Source organism: Xiphophorus maculatus, chromosome 20 (assembly GCF_002775205.1).
Source record: "Xiphophorus maculatus strain JP 163 A chromosome 20, X_maculatus-5.0-male, whole genome shotgun sequence".
Taxonomy (NCBI): Eukaryota; Metazoa; Chordata; class Actinopteri; order Cyprinodontiformes; family Poeciliidae; genus Xiphophorus; species Xiphophorus maculatus.
The window spans coordinates 13,189,154-13,214,445 of record NC_036462.1 but is presented as its reverse complement, the minus strand read 5'-3'; the positions used below and the strand labels follow the sequence as shown (position 1 = coordinate 13,214,445).

The 25,292-nt window shown below is 35.5% G+C and overlaps 1 protein-coding gene across 1 annotated transcript; it reads right to left on the bottom strand.

Moving 5' to 3' along the window:
- Window positions 1-709: 709 nt before the first annotated feature.
- Window positions 710-24,235, bottom strand: c20h12orf10 (chromosome 20 C12orf10 homolog). Its single transcript, XM_014475935.2, has 7 exons — window positions 23,909-24,235; window positions 22,736-22,848; window positions 15,162-15,321; window positions 14,183-14,332; window positions 10,566-10,688; window positions 8,841-9,022; window positions 710-1,096 (listed from the first exon to the last, which is right to left on the bottom strand). Exons 1-7 carry the CDS (start codon window positions 24,188-24,190, stop codon window positions 907-909), a joined length of 1,200 nt encoding a protein of 399 aa, XP_014331421.2. The 5' UTR covers window positions 24,191-24,235; the 3' UTR covers window positions 710-906.
- Window positions 24,236-25,292: the final 1,057 nt, after the last annotated feature.

The following is a 25,292-nucleotide window of genomic DNA, read 5'->3' as shown; positions in this document are numbered from 1 at the left end:
GGTGCATGTCAACTTCTCATTCATTTTTGCAAGCTCATTAGTTGTTTATCCTCCAAGTCATTTTGTTCTTCGGTCTTAGTATCTAAGAATACCCCAAAATAATTTTTTTTACTTGAAAACTCAAACTATTCTGCACCACTGAACAACACAAAGCAGCTGTAAGTAACATGTCACTTATATTTTTTCCCCTTGCTTTGGCATTTACACAGTAACACCTGCAATGATAGTAAAATAAAATGTCATGTAGAACCAGAGGCATAAGGTCAGCTTCATGAAAGCAGGCAATAAGAGGGGAGTTATAAAAAAAGCTTTGGAGTGGAAGAGTATTAATGAGAAACTTTAGGGCACATCCTCTGAGTTTATTAGTGGGAAATTGACTGTGCCAGTAACCTTGTCGAGGCACTGGGTGAATTAGGGAACACCTCCTCCATGGCGTTTGGAAATTTAATTTCTCTGAATTAATCAGGCGTCATTATTGACGCTTTGATCTCGGTGCTGGACGAAGTGGTGTCTGAATCTCTTTGTTGTGCTTTGGTTAATGTCAGCAATACTGGAAATGAAAGGCAGAACCACCGTCCAGGTGTGTATATAAATCAACCCTTGAAGGTAAGGTCGTGGTATTCACAGTCTTTGAAGATGCAGGAGCTGATCTATCAGATGGCAACATATATTTACTCGACTGAGGTGAAACCAAAGGATTAGAGCAAAGTTAGAAATACTGTTTGTTTATTGATGTTTTTAATCCAGCAGGAAATACGAATACCAATGTGGAAGCCACAGTGGTCTTCATCACATAGAAAAACTACAAGACATCTAGTGACTCATGATGTAACAAAACCATTATAATCTACACCAACATGTTATTCTTTGTTTCTTTATGATGCATTGGCTGCTCGATCTGGACATTTAGCTGCTTCCGTTCGCAGGAGACTGGGCGGCAGCCTGAAGGGTCCTCCTGGCCATCTCCAGGGCTCCTTCCTGGGTCTTGTTGCCGCCAATAAATCCTCCAGCGTGGACAAAGATACATCCCTTAATGCCACTGAGCTCCGACAGCGCCTCATCTCGCACACCGCGCCACTCTTCTGGAAGGGACAGCCTGGGAACAGAAGGGGGAGTTGGTCAAACAGATGGACGCCACCTGGTTCACTTCCTGTTTATAATTCATTTTAATTAAACAAGATATCAAAATAGAAGAACAAATATATAATCTGGAATAAAATGAGAAAAAAATTAAAAACCAAACCAGTGAAAAGATATCAGCCTTGCTGACAAATGACTTTTCAGTAAAATTTTTAAATAACATTAGACATGAGCTGAATGCAGGCGTCTAAATAAGTGCTGCAGCTTTTGCCGTCCATCAACCTGTGAAGTAATAAGAGACCATTTCTATCAATTTACAGACCATCAGCTACAATGAGAAAAATTATTTATATCTTTGTGTGAAAAACACTCAAACTGGGAGCCAATCTTCCCAGAAGAGGACGTTCAAGTAAAGTTCACTTCAGAGTTGCTGTCCAAAGCCCAGACATAATACAGAAACATCTCAGCCTCTATGGGTGTCAGTTAACACTTTAGAGGTTAAAGTTTATGGTAAGAATGAACAAAAATGGCTTGTCTACAGAAGTTACCAAAAATATTCTTTTTTTAAACAATAATAATAAAAACTTTGCTCACAGATTAGATTCTCTAAATTATAGTGAAATAATGTTACTTAAATAAATAAAAAATGAGTAGATGGGTTCACTTTTAATGCCCAGTGCATTTTAGCTGTCATTACAAGCACTTTATATCACAATGAGGGTGCCATTTTTAAAACGTTATATTTTTCCACTCACATTGTAGGAATTTTTCAGTATAGATATTATACAGGTATCTACAGCTCTAGAAGAAATTAAGAAACTGCACTGAACCCCATCAAAAACCTCCTGGTTATTCCACCAAATAATATGATTTCTCTTCCTGAGTTAAAACATTAGTATTGTTTCTAAGTTAATGTGAACTTGTTTTCTTTGCATTATTTGAGGTCTGAAACCACTGCATCTTTTCTATTGTTTTGACCATTTCTCATTTTCTGCAAAAAAAACTACATTTTTGCTTTGAATTTCAGAGACATGTTGTCATGGTGTCATAGAATAAAAGAAAAACAATGTTCATTTTATTCAAACATATACATATAAAAAGTCAAATCTGAGAAGCTGATCATTTTGCAGTGGTCTCTGTATATTGTATTTGCACATATTGGCAATGGGACAAAAAACAGGGTCTTGAAACACAAATATCAGCAAAATCCACATTTAAAGTAAATTTATCTGGACATATAAAAGAAACAAAAATCATAAAAAAAAAACATACATGACATTAAAAATTAATTCAATACAAAATTTCTCCATCACTTTCCACAACAACTCGAATTGTCCTCCTCTTTTCAAATTCAATGACCAGAAAAACAAGAGATGAGCAGCTGCCATGACGTGAAAGGAACCTTTGCACACAGCAAATCTAGCATCAGCGCCTGCAAATGCAGCAATAATAAAAGTCGGCTTTATTCTTCTCCAGCAATGCGGAAAATCACGAGTCGACAAAGTGGCGGGCGAGCCATACTGTGTCGGAGTCAACAAGCAATCTTACAAAGTGCGGGAAAAGATTGACTCTGCGGGGTTTTATGAGCTGACCTCCACGAAGCGTCTCTGGATGAGGCGTATAGAAGCTGACAATTCATAAAATGTGGAGCAGCTCATTTACCACCTACTGCATGTAATACACACGTCTGTCAACAGCATAGCCAATCGTTTAAAACGCATTACTAGTTATCTAGAGTATGCGCACATCTGCATGTCGTTTCTACTTTGATGGGGTTATAATCTCCATTATGTTAGTTTCCAGCCCTCCTTCAAGGACTGTTATATTTAGCATATTTTCACTCTGATTTAATTCTGACTCTGCACTTCATTGCTCACCTCTTGCATTTTAACGGTCTCTGAAATAGGCTTTAAATTACTTCAAATGCTTCAAAACCCGGAGAAAAAATGGCCCCAGATCCTAAAAATATTCTCCATCTTCTTGCTTGAATATGGAATGAATTATGGATGTATGCATTTAAACTTGTCAAAAATAAGCTGACACACCTGTCAAACAGTTTAAAGTTGTTGTGAGGAGCTTTTTAAAATGTCTATCTGAAACATTCTGCCATTTTCTAAATATAAGTAACATCTCATAAAATCTGTATACCCAGAGAGATAAGCAACCAAGAAAATAATAAATAAGCACCACATAAAAACTGGGATTACTCTCAAGAGAACCCAGTTTCACACCTATTAGGATTGTCACATGACCACCTAAGGTGTAGAGCGTTGCAAAGCTGCTGAATAATCTCCGTTAAGGGATCAACAAATCGATTGCTCCACAGTATGGCTGGAAAACAAGCTCAGAGGAAAGGTCAACAGGGGTGGTAATGAGCGAAGGCGTGGAGGTGGAGGGGGGATAATGACTGCTGTAGCTGCTGCTGTTATGGCAGAGCAGGAAGCTCCTTTTCCCAAGATGACCAGACTAAAACTATGACCTCAATTAGCAAATTACAATCTCTTAGGAGAAGACCCCTGCAGGTGAATCTCAGCTGATACAAAGTTATTCTTTAAAAAAAAAAAAGTTATTTCAATTGAGGTAACACTGGAGAAAACTGAACGTTATTAGTTTAAAACTGCAATTATTGACATCATGTAGTACTTGACCTGCTAGTTGCCTTTCATCTATAGAAATATAAGCTTTTAGTATTAAAAGATACAGTATATCCTATATATAGTTAAACAAGATAAATAAATTGTTTAATAATTTTGATGTACATTTAAATTATTGCACTACTGACTCAAATGTTGTTTTATGCACATATATGAGCTTTATGCCTCTAATGTATTAATTAAAAAGGCAAATGGTTAACACTGCAAACATTTGATTCATGGATGGAGTTTAGCATTACATAAATAATAGTTTCACTCTTCTGTAACTTTATGTTGTTGTGTATTTTTTATGAATATTCATAACTTTACCATGAATAAAAAGCACCAACTTATGGCATAATAACTTCACTTTTGCCCGAAAGAATACTACCTTAATTTCCTTTGTTTTATATCTGAAAGAAAGTTCAAAGGCTTGCTGCTACTGCTATTTCAATAATCTTGGGATTGAGAAATTTTGAGACAGAAGGTGCATTTATTTATAGTTACCGGAAAAAAAATATCTCAAAAATTTTGATTTATTGTGACAATTAATATTAATTAAATCTTTGAAAACCACAAAACTTGCATGATTACCACAATAAATACAGCAAAATATCATGATAAAATGTAAACCTAATTGCGACATCTTGGAAAAAGACAGTAGTAAATTATACCAGTCAGCGTTTTTTTTTTTTGTTTTTTTTATTGCTAAAAATGATTGAAAATATGGTAGGAAAAGAGAATACAAAATACTAAAATTCTGCGGTAACATAAGGTTACAGATGAGACCAGCTATTTTTCTTGCACAAATAATGGTGTTTATTTGCTTTTCCCCATGATGCTTTCAGGCTATAGTATCATTCAGCACATACAGTAATATACAGCACATTTCTACAGAAAGAATGCCTTCACTTCCATCTTCCTTCCGCTGGCTCACATTTCCTTAGCAATGTGATGCAGATAAAAATAGACCTCTTTCGCCCCAGGTGCAGTGGCAGGGACACAGGCGATAACAACACCCCTTTTGCAGAGTCGGCACAAGCGTACTGGGAGGAAACAGGCCACCCAGAGAAGAGCCATCTGGAGCTATGTTTTTTATTTTAATCCATCGTATAAGCCATTGTTCTCATGTTGCTCCCCACCAACCAGCATGTTTTCATTAAATTAAATCTTTGAGGTGCTCCGCGACCACAAACAGGTGCCTGTCTTTTAAGTTCAAATACACTGCTACCGGATAGGATTCTGCAGAGGTGTGGAAAAATGTCTAGCAGGAGGATGAAGAGGGGGACGGCAGAAAGTGTGAAAGCTGAGAAAGTGAGATAGTAGATGAAGACGACGAATTGGAGAAGGAGAGAAAATAGGATTAATAGGAAGGAGCAAGACAGATGGAAAAAAAGTGACGAAATGTAAGAGGATAATTATGGGACAGACAGAAAACTCCCAAGAGAAAGGAGGAGCAGAGAAGCTGAAGAAAAAAACCCTAATTGGAAAGCTGGAGAAACGGGAGCTTGTGGAAAGAGGTGAAAAATAAAAGTGTCCAACATGACACCAACTGGTCAGACCAGGAGAACAAAATCAAATTTCTTTTTAACTTCCTGTGTGTGTGAGCACAATTTGGTCAGATGGTCCCCTGCTGCTTTCAAGAAACTCACAATCGGTAATGAGCCCTTTGAATCTGAGACCAGGTCCGACTCCATCAAAGGTGGAGGAGAAATATATTTAAAGAACAGAGCAGTGAAGAGGTTAGAGATGCTATCTAGAGTGACAACATGGACTCAATTCCAGCAAGAGGTCACTGCAACGACAACAAAAAAATAGAAGCCTCGCTGAATAATAGTGCAACAAATGTCACATCTACTGCATTCACAATTACATCTTACTCTGTAATTCATATAATTTAACCTACCAACTCAATATTAGTGTCATTTATGGATATTATTTTACAGTGCAAAATACTCACTCTTAACTATTAACAGAAAATGTAATTTTCTGTTAATATAAAGCTTAGACTCATCTGTGATATTCTTATTATAAAGTTGAATAAAAATCAGATTCGTTCAAACTATTATTAAAACAAGTTTAAACAAAAATGTGAAAATGTGTAACAGTCCGATTACTGACATTTCTCCAGCAGTAGTAGCAATAGTTGACGCAACAACTGCTGCTACTGCTGGAGAAATAACATATCTGTTGAAGGCTGTGCACCACTGTGCAAACAACTTGACAGTTTCCAGATTGGTTAGGTTTTCAGTTGAAGGTTCGAGTCTTTTTGTCTCATTAAAAGGTGAAAGTTTTAATTTTAATCATTTATCATGAGTTCTGTTTTATCACAAAGAAGATACATTTTAACAAGCAGCTTCAGAGATTCACAGCATTTCATATAAAATAATGTATTAGATTTCTTCAGAGTTATTTCAACGAGTAACATCAGAAATAAAAAATAAAAACTTTTAGTATTTTATTGTCTACAAGTCATTACCAAGATCTGGACATGAATTGCTAAAAAAGACAGAGCACACAGTCTCACCAGCTGCATTAATTGGCTCTTTTTCTTCCTCATTTTTCACAATATTATCTGCTGTCATTTTTACTCATTAACTTAATGAATTTGGACCAATCTTATCAACTTTTATTACATTTACCTTTAAACATTTCCAAGCAATAAAGGCAAAAAAAACCCAAAAAAAACTTGAGAATGTCTCACAGGCATCATAGGATTTTTAGCTGAACCAATTAATCTTCGCCAACACAAGCCTCCAAACTAAATGTATAATAAGCAGGATTATGCATAAAATCTTAATTAAATGTCCCCAATCAGCTTCAGAGCACACACTCAGATGTATGGCAGTGCTTGAAATTGTTTTGAGTTTTCACTTACAAATAATCTTGGTGTGAAACCAGAAATCAGCTGCAGGGAGGAGATAGATAAACATTTTATAGAATTAGCTTTAATTAAACTTACATAAATTAACTTTCGGTGGAAGTTTCTTAACTAAAGCTTTTGCAACCAGGTAAAAATGAGCAGCTACGTAGTTACTCACACTGTATCGCAGTCTTAATTTTTCATTTGGACATAATTTACATTAATGTTTAGTAACCAATGAGTTTTCTGCATAAGATACCTGTTGAGAGAGCTTTTTCAAACATGTTTAGGTTATTTTGACTTGGTCAGAAGTGTGCACAAGACATATAAGAACTCTGTATGTAAAAACTATGTAGAAACTTCTGTAGGCTTATTCTGCTGATAAACAGTTGAAACTGAAGCCAAGCAATTCTCCATAGAACATGCAGATGGTGACGCAGTACTAAAAACATTCTGGCAAAGAAGTGGTACATCTGGACTTTAGTGTAAATGTACTTTAAGAAAAGTGAAACATGCATTTCATGTGCCAAGAGCATCGTTTGCATACTTAAAATTTCCAGAGACAGCAGCACTGACATACTGTAGGATAATACACATCAGGAATAATGTAATAATTTATCAGTGAAAACTTAGCTCTTGCTGGAAGGGACAGTAATATATCAATGAACTAACTAAACCATATTAAAGTTTAAATGTGAATGCTACTAAACCTAAATTTTTAAATGGTGTGTTAATTTATTTTAAAAGAAAGTAATTACAATTAAGAGCTTTGCTGTTTTGATATCTCACTAGATAATAAAAAATGTATTGTGTTGTTTTTCTGTTCTCAAATAGAGAGATGAAAGCCAAACAGCTAACAGAGTAAGTCACACTGGTTAGTTTTGTTGCTTCACTAGTAACCGGCTGATCCGTCAGCTGATTGATTTTTTTGTTAATTGGTACCGCAGTAAAAAACAGGTTTGCGTCAATCTTAATTTCAAACCTGGGAAGAGCATCTTGACAGGGAGCTCAAACCACCAGAACCCCATCATTGGGCTATTCATGAAGCTAATATTTAAACAGATATAGTGAGGGAGATTTACTACCTCACTACTGCAGATATAGAAGTTTTACTTTTTTTAAAAGTACTGTCAAACATATGCTGTAGCTTTAGCACAGCTAACATTCTACATTTTTCTGCATTTCTTTTTTTTGTCTTATTGAGTTCGCTTATCAACTACAGGACACAAATGTAATTTTCTGGATATACTCACCATTTTAGAAGAGTTTAAAACTTACAATAAACGGGGAGAGTCTGAGTATCTCTGCTATTGGAGCACTGCTGCTGGAAAAATGCAACCGTTTGGGCAAATCGATGTTAATGCAAATAAGTATGTTTGAATAATTCATTTTTCTACTGTAGATTATATCAAAATATTGATTATTTTGACAACATATTTTGTAATGACCATTGCAACTGAACATATTGAGTAGCTCTACTTAGTTGCACACAGCATTCTGTTAAACTAAAAGAGACTTTTTGAGGATTGAATGGCATTCACAGTCTGAACAGGATGATGAGATAATGACACAATATGCTAATTTCTATTGCTCAACAGAGCATGAATCTCACACTCATTAATATTAATGAAAACTCTAAAGCGTATAGGTAGTAGCTCTAAGTAAATGCAGCTGTCAAACAGGAAATATGTCGCCTAACTTCATTCAAAGCACTGGGTCTAATTAACAGCAGGGAGTAAAAAAAAACAGATATCTGAGTGAGAGGTGTGTGCATGGAGAAAAAAAAAAACTCTGGGGGCTTCATCAAAGTGTTGATTGTGTCTACGTCTTCCTACTCCTCGGAGAGAGCTGTGAGAACAAAACTGCTGTCTTGACTAAGATATTACCTCCTTGCAAAAGAGTAAAAACAAGTTATTCAGTCTTTGTAGGAGGCATGCTCTCCCTGGATAACATGCTCACGCTTCGTGAGCTGTTGTCAAATGGTCCACTAGGCATTAAAGGTAAATCGTATCCCATCGATCGTCTCTGTCACCAGACCTAAGCTCACTTCTACACATGAAGAAAACTAAGGTTTGACTGTAACCACATTTTATAAAACTGTTCTGCAGGAAGCTTTGTGGGAGCCATAGTCACAAAGATACTTCTCTGAGATGTTCCCTACATTTAAACAGTCCAAAGCTGTGCGCTATACAGCAGATTTGGCCTTTAAATGACATTTAACAACAAAAAGAACAGAACTTGGTTCAAGTCTGTGTTGTTGCTACCTGTTCTGGAAGGTGTTAAGCCCTGCAGGGACACACTGGACACGCCACTGGCCGTTCTGGTCCGAGTAAAGGACAAACTTGATGGGAGTTTCAACGTCTAGCTCTTTCTCGAGAGCAAACAAATGCTCCTTCCAGGGACAGCCACCCTGAGAGAACAGCAGCACCTCCCCACTGGGATCAACCTGGAAACAACAAAGAGGGGAAACTTCAATCAGTGAATTTTCTTTTCTTCCCAAGCCACCGTGTCAGACGGTTTGCTGCTGAGAGACGTTTAAGAAGTCGATGCGGAAAAATGTTTGTGGAAAAAAATAAAAACTCTTGGCAGATGACTAAAATGAACCATCTGTTTTAACAATCTGTCTTTGGCGAGCTTCAACCAGTCAGATCAACAGAGCGGAACCAATTAAAAAAAATCAAACTCTTAACTTAATCAGACAGGGGGGGAGTAAAAACATCTTCTCCATCAGCATTAAAAATTATAGTTACATATTTGCTCTTCTCTTATTAAAAGTCGCTTCCCAGCCAGGTATAATTGGAGCTCTGCCATCTGGCTTCATGCCACAGATTTTTGGTACTCCACTCAAACAGACATCTTCAAATTCTGACCAGTGATTGATCTGGTCATAATTTGTTTAGTTGTCCTGATTGAAACATCAACATTTTATTTGATAAAATGTTTTTCAAGACTTTCAAAAGCCCAAATGGTCTAGATTATTGTAGTACTTCATGCAAGTAAAGGTAAAAAGAAAGTTTTGATGTTCTGCGAGGTTTTATTATGAATCACAGGAACACTTGAATGAAGAGCGGCTGAAGAGACGCCATCCAGCAACTACTGAAAAATTGACAGTGAAAACAAAGTCACTGCTAGACGTACAAGTTGCTAAGTGCACTCAACAAAGTTAGATAACTTGTTTGCTACATTTAATCACCTAATAAATAAATGTCTTAAAAAACATTTTGATCCACATGGTTGATTATTGCTGTGCCTGCATGTCATGTGCAGACTGTGCATCCAACTGAACACATTTTTATTGATTAATGAATTAATTACTTTTAATTATTCAGATAATATTAAAATTAAACGCATTTAAACAAGTCAGGCTAACAAATATGAAGACGTAAGGATTTTTTTCCACTGTGGGTGAATAAAAGCATATTTCTGTTCAATTTAATGAATATAAGTTGTTTGTAGGTTTCCTGGAAATGTTTCAGCTTTTATCATATCAGTCTAAGTAAAAGGTGCAACAGAAGCAGATTATTTTTCCGTTTGAGTTACATGCATGACTGTGCTGTTTTTATTCATTTTCTGCGTAGTCTCGACAAAATAGACATTGTCAAAGCTCAAGCTATTTATCAGTGAATGTGTACATTTGACTTAGTTTTCTTACAGATGGCAATCTATGCATATATTCACACTTTAAACAATATTTAACAGTTTGAATAATTCTTGAAGGATGTAAGCATCTCTTAAAGGCACAGGACATATATAACAAAATGAAAGCATAAACAAAAACAAAAGCAAATCATTTATACTTTGAAACATACATATTTATTGATCATTGCTCACAACAAATGTGTTTTATGAATTACCCTCACCTTTCAGACATGCTTTGTTCACAACTTTTCTGTTTTGTCAGTGCATTAATAAATAGATATTTATTCTTTTTTACAAAAAGAAGAGAAAAATAAATTAGTGTTCACAGTGTTCTCTTCATTCATGTTCACCTGATGTCTCTCTTTGAATGCTTGTTCAACCACTGCTCGGGCTGGCAGCCAGGAAGATTTGTAGAAATCCAGACGGTCCAGAAACTCTTCCCCAACCATCTTCAGGGCCTTCCTGAAGCCATCCTTGTGAAAAATTGAAGAGATTAGCTTGTGATTAATTTTGAAGTTTCTTGGAGAACCGCATTAAGAGCACTAAGGAAATGCATCCAAACAAATTACATCTTCACGCATCATCACAACTGTTTCTCCAGTTTGTTTCTGAAATTGCTTAATATGAAAGTCAAAGGAAAGAGAATAATAATTGCATTATAATTGTTATATATGACGCTATCAGTTGTGCATAATCCTTTTAAAATTAATCTTTATTTTCCTTAATCACAATGTCTTCACCATGCTCCACAAGCTTTAGCATCTTGGTCACCAAAATCTACATTCAATTTTAGCCTCAAGCAGAGCTAAATCAACCTAACAGGTCACAAATAGTGTTAATGTAAAACACCTGAAATGAAATACCTTAACAAATATTGTTCAAAGCAGTCCTTTTGTTGTGCACGTGGATATTCCAATAAGTATTACAGTTTGCTATAATGAGCAGCTTCAGAAAGAACTAGAGAGTTCTGACAGTCTTATACTGATAATAGTTTGCTTTAATAAGATAAAATCCACAGGGGTAAATGTTTTTAAGATGTCAAAGAAAAGAGCTGCACAGTGTTTGTCATCCAGAGACCTCAATAAAATCTGTATTTCAAGGTACTGTGGTTGTGTCCTCAGCTGAAGACAGAAGGTATGACATGATTACTAAAAAGTCCGAGTTCCTCAGTTCTCAGATTTGAACAAGAATGGGCAATTTTTATATAGGTTTGTAGCTGTTAAGTCTGCAGAACCACCTGCTTTAAATAATGAGAGCCTAATGGAAAATTTCCAGATGAAAGGACTCTAACGTGTGTCCAAAGAAAGGTTGGAAATTAAACTCATGCTTTTGCACAAGTATGTATTATTTTTTCAACATAATATGTACAAATCAACTCAGTTGATGTATGTAAAAAAAAGAAAGTAAAGTAAGATCTCAAAAACACAGCACAAACATTTCCACACACAGCTTCACACTGTATGCCATAGAGAGGTCTAATCTGTATGCATCTGAATGAGAAGCCTGCAGCAGCAGAGGGTTTTTGCGGTCATGCATCGAGGAGATGAAAATCCAATACGCTTTTTTTCAATTATAACACACAGTCACTGCTAAGAGCTCACAGGTTAGTCTACCATAAATCTGTTTCAGTTTTCCAGTGACGCCCCGAGACGGCTTGCCAGAAGGATCAGTTAGTGTGGAAATTGGAGGAAAGTGCCCAGACAAAAAAATTATAATTGTGTGAGCTGAATTGTGAAAAAACAAATAGGCCAACTGGTCCCCTAAGAGCCCTTACAATGGAAAAAGCCATTGGTATAGTCAACATATTTGCAAGGCTGGGCAACACATATCTCATGAGGGCTTTCTGAAAACAGGTGCTGATTCCCTGAAGACATTCCCATCCTGCACTAATGAGACAGAAAAGTGACACTGGGTCGTTGCTGAGTCTGTTTCTGTTCGGCTTTAAATTGAACCTCTGGACACTAATTGCTTTGCACCCATTTTGTTAGTCACAACACTTTTAACCCATTTAAGTTTTTTGTGTCAAGACAGCTTGTTCATTATGCATGTCATTATAATTAAGAGGGGTTTTTTTATACAGGAGTGCAAAGCTTTATGTCTAATATCAAAGCCAAACAAAAGGTGGCTGTAGGCAATTGAAAATGTACGAAGGTAAGAGGTTATTCATCATTCATAATGGAAGTTCAGGCCATTTTGCTTTTACGCTAAAGCATAACAAGATGAATATCACTTAATATCAATTATTATTCCTCTAAAATATCTAAAAACAAATCAAACCTCATCAATATTACATGTTACATTGGAAAAACCCTTCATGCTTTAAATGCCCTACATGTAAAACATAACTTTCATTTACCATGCATGGATCTATAAATATGTAAATTGCTCACATCCTCTATTTCCATCTTCTGCTGGCAACTGCAGCAAATCTGTAAACATTCACTTTCACATAGAACATGTACAACTACTCAGCGAAGCACAATGGCAGAGAGAGATAACTGTGCAGTTCAAACTGTGTGTTTAAAACAGAACTCAGGGACTCGGTTCAACACAACAGAACAGAACAGATGAAGAATGTTAAAACATGAAACACTTTCAGAACAAATATTTAAGAACCGATTTTCAAAAGGTATAGAGGAAACATGTTTTATTTCACTTTGTATGTGGTAACTTTCTCCACATGTAGATAGATAAAATAAGCATAAACATAATAATTATTTGGAATTCTTCTTTGGAGAAGGTGAGGAATCAAAATAATTTGGACTTCTTTCCATCTCAGTCTATAAACTGAAAGACATATTCATTGATTAAATTTAGATGTCTTATACTGCATTAATGTTGAAGCAATTGAATTAATTCAATGTGATTTACATGTTCAAAATACGTATTACCAATATAATAAGATATTAAATCTGATTTCAATGATCATATCAGAGCAAATTAATCCAATTTTTACTTTAACTCATCTCTCAGTCCTCTATCAAGTGTGGGTATCTCCTCCAGTGAGATCTCGTAACAAGCTGAATAATTACTGGTATGGAAAGCATAAATTTAGGAAACCACTACAGTTCATTAAAATGGCACTCTGTCAGTCAGAGATACAGAGGCTGATACATTGATGATAATGTCATCATATGTTTATTTTTTCAGATACGCATATGCCGACTACTGGTTTTCAGCTTTGCAGTTCACTACTCTGCAGAGGATTGTAATAATTAGGGTTTCAAAGTGGCTGATATTTTCCCATGGGTAACACTCAAGATTTAAAGTGCTTTTTAAACTCTATAATAAAATAACAAACATAGCACAGATGACATTTATACTTGTAAGAATATGTATTGTTTATTGAACAATCGTTTTTCTGTACCTTTAACTTAAGGTACAGAACTTAAAAAGATATTGATTTACATTTAAACCAGCCTAAAACCTAAAGGGGGTTGTTTTTGGTGTCTGTGTATACTAGATTTATTTTTTCCTGCACAAAAACAGTTTTTATTTGCTGGAAAATATTTTCATCCTTCCAGTTTCATCTTCTCCTATATCAAGCTTTGCTGCTCTTTTCTGCTTCTCTGCCTTACAATGACAAAGCACTATTACTGTACAGAGCAATTTGAAGAAAGCAACTTTGGCTTGAGAAAACTGGCATGATCTATGAAAGGACTGAGTACAGGGTACCTAGACATTGTTCCAGGCCAAAATTCAATACTTTTTTCAAAACTCTTCACTCTTCTTTTTTAGGCAGTTCTAACAAATGTTAAAATACAGTCATAGTTTACCGATAACTATACGGAATAAAACTATTCTGGACATCCCTTATTTAATTATTGACAGAATTAAAATATTAACGAAAACCATCAACAATTCTAAATAAAAGATCGCAGATCGATAAAAGGTAGAGTAACCCTGTGATGTTTCCATGCCTCTCCACGTGTGACTAAATCACACATGCACAGTCACATGTGCTCACCTCAGTGTCCTGACTCTTGCTGTTCCAGCGAGGATTCAGATGTGCGACACGTGCACTCAGCGTGGAGGAGACGGCATAACGAACTTCCCCGTCACACTGTGAGATACCGTTGTCTACAGCATCCACCTCCTCCACAAAGTTCTCGTACAGCTGTGAGCGAGAGAAGAGACACGTGACACATTGAGAATCTACCATTTATTTTTTAACATAAAGTCTGTTTAGTCTTATAAAGTCTCTGAAGAAATAAAAGGACTTGCATGGGAAAATAACTTACTGAACACATAAGAGATTAAAAAGAAGAAAGTAAAATGCATGCACAGAAGCTGATTTGGGGCAGAAAACCCTCAGTGCATCAGAAGGTCAATCACCAAAGAGCTGACATTTTGCAAGAGACTTGAAAGGAAAACAAAGCACTTGTTTGTCTAAAACAGCTGAGAACAAGACATGAAACACTAAAATAAATAAAGCCTGAACTACGTCTAAAAGGATTACCTATGGCTTTCAACACAGCAATACATCAAACAAACCAAGACGATATGAGGTAATAGCACTAAAATTAAAGTTGACCTAAGGTTTGGCATCCTGAGACTCTAAACTCTGACAGTGTTTCTGTTCGGCAAGAGTTCAGAAACAATAAATCATTTGAATTATCACTCCTTACTGACAATAATCAAGAGCAAACACATGGCTGCAAATTACACAGTAACTAAAAGGAACATTTTGCAATTGCTACAGTGGCATTGATTTTTTTTTAGTTTTGTAGTTTGCAGTTAAGATTGAAAGCTTTTTACTGTAATATGAGCAAATGTCTCTCCCATTTAAGAAGCTTTTTGTCGTCACAGCTTTCAATTTTATGATAAAAACACACTGTTCAGTAAAAACAGATCTGATTCCAACAGCTGACGGTTAGTATAGTAAATATAGCACAATCAGTGGTAATCCATGGGCGACCATAAATCTGTCATCTTTCTTTTCTCACCTTGTCAAAAAGTATGTTCAGCTGCCTGTCATCGTCCTTCATCTGCGTCAGCTGGGCCAGCAGTCGCCGGCCAAAGTGCAGATAGACCAAACCGGCAGAGCTGAGCTTGGTCACCCACGGCTTCTCAGGACACAGACTGTGGAAGTTCTCCGCAAAAGTCCTGAAAGGAGAACAAGATAACCTCTCAGATCACCGCAGCACAAACAAAGGTTTCCATTTATGACCATGTTTAACAAAGTTAAACTATTTCACTTTTTTAACCATTATTAGTAGAGATGAGGTGGGACTAGTGGCAAGCTGGTTGGAAATCAGTAAACACACCAAACTGAGTGCTACCAAGTCACGCTCACAACAACACTCTTTGGTGTGGATGTTGTTACTGACGGAAGAAGACTGAAAGCTAACTGTTCTCAGTATGAGCAGGCTGGAGGCACAGAAATGTGAGCAGCTATTTAAGACTATGGTACATTTTTCTTTTCTGACATGTCAAGAATTGTAAGAAAAAGACTTTCAACAGAGAACCGTACAGTTGAGCAGAGTGAGATTGAAAAGATGTTGTCTTTTTCCTTTACAGATGTCAATCTTTGGATTTGAAAATACTGCAATCTTTAGGAGTTAATATTGGGATTTACACAATATGCACACAGAGACTGTTTTTTTTTGTAATGCTAGTCATGCTAACTGTTAAGATGTTATTTAAATTTTTGTTTTAGGTTATTAGCAAAGAACTGCTTTATGGCTAAAGTCCTCTCACACAGCTATATCTGCTGCTAATAAGAAAGTAATGTCTGATCAGTGCTCACTGTCTGAAAGTCACAAAAATATTTATGTGCTTTACTTATAACTTCTTATATCACAGATTTCAAAGATAAATCATAATTACAAGGTTTTTTTTCTTCCTTTCAAACAAAAGCTGGAAATCAGCCAAAAAAATACTGACATTTGAATTTATAACTTTTAAGAAAGAAATTATAATAGGAGGTATACAGTTAGGTCTTAAATTATTCATACCTCAGAACAAGGAAATGTAAATGATCTTCCAAGAGTAGAGGACTAAAAATTAAGCTAAATGTAATATGTTTTAAATGTAATATGTATTACAGAAATAATTTGGTGTTTAATATGTTCCCTGAGTACAAACAGCATGTAGAAAATAATGAAGAAGATATGTTCACAAAACTTAAGTACACTCACACTTTTACAGTAATGAAGAAATTAGCACCCTTGTGCTGTTATACTCTAGAACTACATTTCATTAATTGATCAATATGTAGTGTGAAAGCCTCCAAGACATATACATGTTCAATAAGATTTTAGGTCTGAAGTGTTTACACAAAGGAGAGAATGAAGAGGAAACTGTTGACAACCATCATTCTGTAAGGGTTATAAGGCCATTTCCAAACAGTTTTGAATCCATCATTTCACAGACAAAGAGATTCCCAAGTGGAAAAGATTCAAGAGTTGCCAATCTTCCTAGTAGAGGTTGAACTATCACATTTGCCACAAGGTCAGAGCATGTAATTCTCAGCGGAGCTGAGATGCCAAAAAAAAAAGAAAAGTTCAGGACAGTGCAACTGGGAAATAATTTAACATGTATGGCATGTATGGCTGAAAGGAGAAAAACACTGTTCATAGGAAAAGCATGACAGCAATCTGCATGTTTCTAAAGTACATCCAGAGAAACCATGAGATTTCTCTAGCAATGTCCTTTGGGCGGACAAAATAAATTAGAGCTGTTTGGCCACAATTCTCAGAGCAATGTTTGGAGAAAACCAAACACCGCATATCGGCACAAATACATCATACCAGCTAAGAAGCGCAGCAGGAGAGGGGCAACGCTTTGAGCTTCATTGGAAGCCGCTAATCAAAATATTGTAGGACAAATCCTTAAACATCTGTCCTATCAGCATCAAATTCAAAACAGAAAGACCAATTTGAACTCCTGAGAAAGCTGTGTAAGCATAACTGAAATGGTGAGTAGATTGATGGAACAATGAACAAAGGACGGGAGCAAATTTAATCAACATTGATTAAGTTATACAAAAGATGAGTAGGGCTGTAACTTTCAATTATTTTAGTAATCAAGTATTCTATCGATTATTCTGATGATTAGTTGATTAATTGGCACCTTAGTGCAGATTTTTCATTTAACCACTTAAGCTTATTTTGTACAATATTAAAAATAAATTAATAATACATCGTATTGCCTAGAATGCCAAACAATGTACCATTCATTTAGGGAACTGTTGCTCGTTTGTAGCAAAGCATGCATCTGCAGCTTAGTCCTTCTGCAAGACTTAAAAACTATACAGTGTAGGGTTGATCTGTTGACATTTTTTGATTAACCTATTACTGACTGGATAACAAAATATGTTTAATAGGAGATTATTTTTCCTACAGAATTTGAACCAGGTGAAGCTAAAACTATGCCACTAAAACACATTTGCAGACGAGGTTGTTTTTTTTTAAAACCTTACATATAAAATGCATATATTTTTTGTACATATTTGGCTTAGTTACTACTCGAGTATGTTGTTCTTGTTGACTCAAAAGAAAAAACTTTTTTGAGTCTGTATACTCCAGTTAATGATTATTTGATAACTAGATGACAATTATTTCAATAATTGATTGATCACGATTAATCAAGTAAATCATTTCAGCCCTAAAGATGATTACTTCAAGTTGTTGCTGTTTGTACTTGATATTGTATTGAGAAGATTTATTTAGAGTAACAATAACTTACATTTTAGCTAATGTTAGCTAACTTAAGAACAGAGTACCACACAGCTGTTTGTCACAAAATGTTGACATGCAGATGTGTTAAGCTTATGCACTTTACCCTAATGCTAATGTTTTACCTTATATTTATCATCTGAGATGTATACGCAATACTTTTAATCTTCAAAATAATTCTCCACACTGATATGCTCCTCAGTGTTCTTTTCCAGCATGTCTTTTAGGTTGAGCTCACGAAGCCACTGCTGGTCTCCCCTCAGACACGTGCTGAGTTGGGTGGGCTCCAGCAATAAGCTACTGCTGGTCATTTAATTCAAGTTTAATTAGGATGCTTTGGCTACAGCACAGCAGAAAGCAGGATGTCAAACGAATGAGTGGCATGATAGTGGAGCAGGGGGTAATCACAGCTATTAAAGGCCTAATTGGCCAAGCTGAGGCATTTCTTCAGCAATATGGAGGATATCATACTGATAGGAAGAGAGTAAAAAAAAAAATCACTGGCAAAAATGTAGAAGCATATTCATGCTGAACGAGCCAAAAAAAATAGTCATCTGATCTGCTTGTGTGAAATCAAGGTTACAGCATGAGCCACATTGACTCATAACGGGGACAGATAAAAGGAAAAAGTTGCAAATGTTTTCACAGAAAAAGTTTTGAATAAACTTTAGACACGTGTTTACAAGCTAAACTACTTAATGTTTCTGATCCCTCTAATCATTAGAAGGATTGCTTTAAGCTGTGTATCTAGCCTGTCGGCGTGTGTGTGGGGGGGTGCATGTGTGTGTGTTTCATAGATTTATCAAAGCATTGCAAGAAACATCCTGCTTCTTGAAACTGGCAACGTTGGGAAATTAAGCTTGAGCAAAGAGGCAGCAAATCAGGCTGCATTTTCACTCCTTCTAAAAGGTAACATTTTAAATGTGACAAAAATCCAAACATCATTATTACCAATTTGTATTTTATATTTTCAGAAAGAGCATCAATCACAACCTTTAAACTGTAGGATAATCTTGTGCAGCTCCCCTGCCTGTACCCCGGTCTGTGGATCAGTGTTGTTCCATCAGATTGTGCAGATATCACAGAGATTCTAATTCAAACTCCAGTCTAAGGATGTCAGAAGCTGGGTCAGTGCATTGTTATTATATGAAAGGCATGTCAGAGCAGGTTTTGCGGAGCTGCAGGGTGCATTGTCAGTGTTGAATGCTTTTATTGAAGTAACACCCATATAAATGTCAGAACCTTTCCTACTTCAGTGTAATATTGTGTTGGAACACAATTATGGACTTGACATTAATGTTGTCACTTTTAAGTGTATAATAACAAGAATCTAAAATGCTGAATAAATTACATTCTGGTGAGATTACATTAAATATTCTCAGTGACTACAAGTAGTTTGGGCAGCCTGCTCTGTCAAGATCCATTTTTCATGCAGATCTGCAACCTGGAACTTATATTTCAATACTAAATTAATAAAAGTATTTCAGTTCTTCAGTACAGTGATGAGTCACATCTAATCCCAGATATTTTGTAAGAACTTAAGCTAAACTTAAAAATGCTATTATATTATAAAATATACATTTAGTAGAAAGTTAGCGAAGATTAGTACAGGTACAATAGACCACTTACCTTTACATTTCTCATGTTATCTAATCAAACTTTTTTTTATTTTTGCCTTCAGTTGCTATTAAATAATATGCAAGTATCATACTAACTAATGCGAACACTAATGGCAAATATAATTTAAACATCCCATTAATTAACATAAATTCAGTCGCATATTAGCTTAGCATAGCATTTTAGTAAGTGCTGGAACATAACTTAACTTTACATGATGATAGCTGCCAGTAGAAAACAAAGAAACACTAACATTTCTAACAACTAACATGTCGTTAGTAGTATTAGCCAATGCTAGCTAGCTACTTAACTTTATATAGGAGATAATAGACATGTTAGCTTATTGAAATGTTAGCATCTTAAATAAATTCACCCATGTAAAAATTTTGAAAAGCTTCCTTAAGCAAATTGTACAACGTAAAAAGAATGGACTGCTACACGGGTCTTTCAGAAATGTTTTTAATACGCAACTTATGTACCCGACCTAAAATCAGTTATATATTGATATCTATGGATTTTCTTTTTTTTATTTCTGTTTCATAAAGCTCACCTATCCATCCATTATCTTCTACTTAATCTGGTGTCAGATTGTTGGGGCAGCTGCCAAAGCAGAGTGGTCCAGAGTTTCCTCTCAGCATGGGCCATCTGCTGTAATGGTTTCTCACGGTTACAAATAGTTTTAAAATGCTATCTTCTTCTAGGGTAAGTTATTTATTATACAAAAAACAAATAGATTTGATTATGAAGTTCAAACAATTTAACATCTTGGGGGGGGAGGGGGGGTCTTGGTTCGCACCTTCAAAGTAAAAAACCCGCTGCTACCATTTTAACAAACTGATTTGTTGTCAGAAGCCCAACAAATCAGTTTATCTTGACTGCACAACATAATGACTCGAAACAGGGAAGCAACAATTACCTGGGTCTAAATTGACTAAAAGTGATTACAGTCCAGTCATCAAACTACCTTCTTCTTTCATTTGCCCCTTTTAAGGGACTCCAGAGCGAATTATTACCTCCATCTTATCCTATCATTAGCATCAACTTCTGTTATCCCACCTCTCTTAATATCCTCCTTTACTTCATCCATAAACCTTATCTTTACCTTACTCACTGCTAGCTCCGTATCAAACATTATTTTTCCTATCTATTCACTATGCCTTCTTTCTTTCTGGTTTGAGTAGCAACCACTAAACTGAAACTGTACCTTTCACAAAATATAATGTATAATTAATGTGTGGCAAACAGCTTATAGAAGAAGAATTCATGTCTTCATTGTATCAATGCAACTGTCAAGTTCACGTGTCTGGCCACCATTTTCCAGATCTTTCTCCAGTATCCGGCCCGCTTACATGCTTTCTTTCCAATACAATCATCATCAGCATATGTGAGTGACAGACACATTCTCCTGTGGCCTCCTACTGAGCTGTGGCAGCCTCTGAACCTCGTGAGCCAACAGCAGGAGGGGCTTTGATTGAAGGAGCACTAATTACCACTAACCGTATAGGAGGGAGAGATCTCCGACATACGTTCATCACTATAGCCATGAAAGTCATTTACGATCATAATCAGGGCAGTAAGTTAGCAAAACACTTGGAATGTGATATTGGACAACATGGCCAGACGTTCAGTGAAATCAGTCAATAGAAAGTTTGCTAAAAAAAAAAAACAGAGCCTGTCTTTTCATTGTTCATGCAGAGAAAGACTGTTTCAATATGTCAGAACAGCAACCAAGGGGAGAGTTACTCTGAAGGTCTAGATAATGAAAACATTCCTAATCTTATTATCTAAACATTATGATCATAAAAAGACACAGAGAAACAGTGGCACAATAAATTATGTTAGAGACAGAAAACTCTAGGTGTAATAAGCGAGATTAATTACAGTGTCTGGCTCAAAGATAGGCCAAACTGGTACATCAAAATGTAATGCGTTCTGTTAGTATTATAAAGTTACACCTTCCAGTAGATATATAGCTAAAGACCAGACCTGAAACAGGCACCTTTTCATTTCACAATATTTCAAACATTCGCCAGAAAAAGGCCTGGTGGAATATCTTGCTGATTCATTACTATCAGGTACCAGTAAAATTTTCAAAGAGTTACTAGTATTAAGATAAAATCCAGTTGAAATGTTCTCAAGAATATTTATATTTTTAAATCTTCAATCAAGCAAACTGTAGGCTAAAGATGAAAGAGCTTATCACTTCTACCATCAGTACACAATTCAAACCCCTGCATACATTGTAATGTGGGGAAAATGCAGTGTGAACAACCTGGACCACAGACAGCATAGCAGCCGGTAATGACAAATTTATTCAGAGCTTGATATACAGATTTCAGAGTAACACATGGTCCCATTCAATTGTGTGTTTGACAGAGAAGGTTTTGTTTGTCTTGATCAAGTAACTATGTTAGCTACAATTGTTATAAAAATTTTGCATATATCAAACATGACCTAAAAGAAATAGGCCTAGAAATTGGATTCTGTCTCTTTAAGAAACTCCTACTCTTTCCAACACTCCACCTCCACCATTACATAAATGTTTGTCCATTTGCAACCGCTCTTAGGAGTGTTGAACTGAAAAGTAGTTCCTATGATGAGCTCAGCGGATGTCCATTTCCACCAGGCGTTTGCTAATTGCTACCTTTTCCCACCACATTTTCTTCATCCTCTCAACTTTCAGTGTCTATGGCTGGAAACAAAACTCAAAACAAGCAGCTTCTTTAGAAATGACCTTTTACGATTCATGCTCCTTGTAAAATTGTTAATGACCGTCTTCTGGACATCTTTCCAGTCAGCAGTCTTCCCAGACTGGGAGACCATTTAAAGACTCAGTAAATCTTTGCAGGTGTGTTGAGTTAATTAGCTGATTAGGGAGTGACACCATCATTTTACAGTGCTTAACATTTTCACACTATTCTATATTTCTGAGACAATGAATTTTGTGTTTTCTTTGTAAGCCATACTCATTTTGAAAGACTTGAAATATTTCACTTTGAGTAATGAATCTATATAATATACAGGTTTCACAGTTTAAAAACAGTTGCAAAAAATGTAGAACGTTTTTATAATATCCTACTTTTTATTTTATTTATTTACCCAGGTAAACCCCGTTGAGATCTAGATCTCATTTTCAAGAAGGACCTGCTTACAAAGAGTAAGTATCCATAGAAACTTATTTGTTTCGAGTCTCCAAAGCAAAGTTGGCCTGGATATAACGGTACCTCTGATGATGGTCATAGCGATGCCTCTTGGGGTCAAATTCTCCTCCCACGTCAACAACAACATCACATTCTGCCAGTACAGCTGTGTCTCTTGTTCGAACAATTTCAGCCTCCTGAGGAAAGAACACAGTCACTCATAAATACATCACAGGGGAGACAAAAACACCTACAAATCATGTAAATAGCATAAATACATTACACATACATAATATAAATCAAGAAGGGGTTTCTATTTTGTGTTCATAACCAGAAATTCACAGTTTATCAAATTGCATGAATCTTAAAACAGTTCTTGGATGCCATATTTATTTTTATTTAATATATAATTAAGTTGTATGCATTAATATTTTGCTGGCTTCCCAGATTTAATTAGTTTAAATGATTTGCAAAGTCTTGTATTCTCACACCTTATATAAAAGGGAAACAGGTGAGGACACTGAAGTTTTCAAGAAGAGAAAAAGTCCTTTTGGACAATGTTGTATAGTAGTGTAACCTACTGGGAAATAAACAAACGTTCAAACACTTTATTCAAGATCTTATAATTTGGCTAACTCTGTTGTCACAAATCCCTTAGAATGTGTATTATTTTTCTGGCTTCTTTTCCTAAATTTAAGTTTTGTGTTATAGCTCAAATTTGATTATACTATTTTATCTAAATATAAATGGATAAAAATGTATTTCTTTAATGCTGGTTTCTCTAATGTAAAGTGGCTTCATGACACTAATTTAGATTTTAAAAAATAGGCCACTTTATATTTATAAAATGGCACATGAAACAGTGTAGACAATACTAAGTTTTAACCCTTTTCCTAAGGCTAAAAATTACGATTTGGACAAATTTTTTATGGCTTTAAAACTACAAGGAAGTGCCCCAAGTCTGAAAGCTTTGAACTCTTTTTCAAGTAGTTAAACTTGACTTTTCAACATTTGGTTAATGACTGCTGCACATTATAAGATATTTTCAGCAGTATAAAAAACAAAAACACACAAACATAAACATGCTTTATGAGAAAAAAAAATATTCTGAATGTACATATTTCAAATGTGATGAACTAAGAACACCTTTTTTCGGTACCACAGTGCCTCCTGGTGGCATATAGGTGCATACACAGAAAACGATAGACAAGAGACTTTAAAAAGTACAGTTTCTTCTCTGTTGTTTGCTGTACCTACCGCGTACTCCGGTAACTGGCGGAGGAAGAAGCAGGCCAGGACCTCGTCGCAGTGGAAGGTTCCGTTGTGAGTTCCGATCTTTTTAATGGTCATTTCGTCAATGCGGATTCTCTTCGGTTCGCTTGACATAAATCGTTGTTCTGCGTCACAATCGTTCGCAGAGCTAAAACGAAATCGCCCACACAGAAAATGTAACCCCTTTAAATGACACAAAGGGATTTTATGTCCTACTGAATGGGAGATTTTTGTCAATTTAAGTGCAATAACTCGTGGACTCCACATTCATGTAAATCCGCACGACAAGCGGTCTTGGCGGGCACATTTAGATGCCGGACCGGATGTAGCGCACTTGGTGTGTCACGAGTAGAAAGGTAATTTTTGCTTACTTGCACACACTCACAAAATAAATAAATAAATAAATAAATAAATAAATAAATAAATAAATAAATAAATAAATAAATAAATAACAACAAAGTAACCTGAATTAAACTACATTAAAATATTTTTCCACTTTTGAAAACGGTAAAAGAATGTGTACGGCAATTTACTGACAGTAGATGGCGCTGCAGACCCTAAAATAATCAAGTCTATTTGGAAGACAACTGAACTAGGAAGAGCCAATCGAATTAAATGCATATGACTTTTTATGCTAGTAAAAGAACAGTTGTAAGTTAATAGAACTAGAAGGGTATTATTTATTTCAGATCTTAGTTTTTATTATTATTATTATTATTATTATTATTATTATTATTATTATTATTATTATTATTATTATTATTATTATTATTATTATTATTATTATTATTATTTTATTTATACAGTGTTTGATATGTTGTATTTTATTTTTAATTTCTGGAAATAAGATGCTTTTTAGCTAATCAAATTAGTATTTGTGTTCATGGCAACCAACGCCATATTTTTCTAAGTAAGTAATAATTTTGGGGCTTTCTTGTAGCAATGTTCAGCAAAAACTGTTTTTACACAGGTTTTTAAAACCTATAGGAAAATGTCTGCTATAATGGCTGAAGAGAGTCTTGAAATTTTTCCAATGGTGTTTCAAAAATTGGAGGAAAAATTACATGTAAAAAATTGTGCAAAATGTGTGTAAAACATACTAATATTATTAATAACGATGCACAAATAAATGCATGTTTTGTAGTGTTCTCTAATTGTTCAACCTATAAAATCTTATTTTTCTTTTTTTTTCATAGAAATGCAAATAAACTCTTACTCTAAATCACTTTCTCTCAGTATGGCCTTCAAAGTTTATTGGCAAGCTAATTAACCAGATGGGTTAGTTACTACTATTAGACAGTAACAGATGTTGTGTCTTTTCCATGTGGAGTAAACATCTTATCTTTTATCTCATCCTGATGTTTATTCA

Excerpts from the sequence above, each read along its gene's own strand:
- c20h12orf10 (XM_014475935.2), bottom strand. The coding sequence starts at position 24,190 with ATGTGGAGTCCACGAGTTATTGCACTTAAATTGACAAAAATCTCCCAT. Across the intron at positions 15,322-22,735 it reads CGCTATGACCATCATCAGAG|GACTTTTGCGGAGAACTTCC; the intron begins GTACCGTTATAT and ends TTCTCCTTTCAG. Across the intron at positions 1,097-8,840 it reads CTTAACACCTTCCAGAACAG|GCTGTCCCTTCCAGAAGAGT; the intron begins GTAGCAACAACA and ends TTCTGTTCCCAG.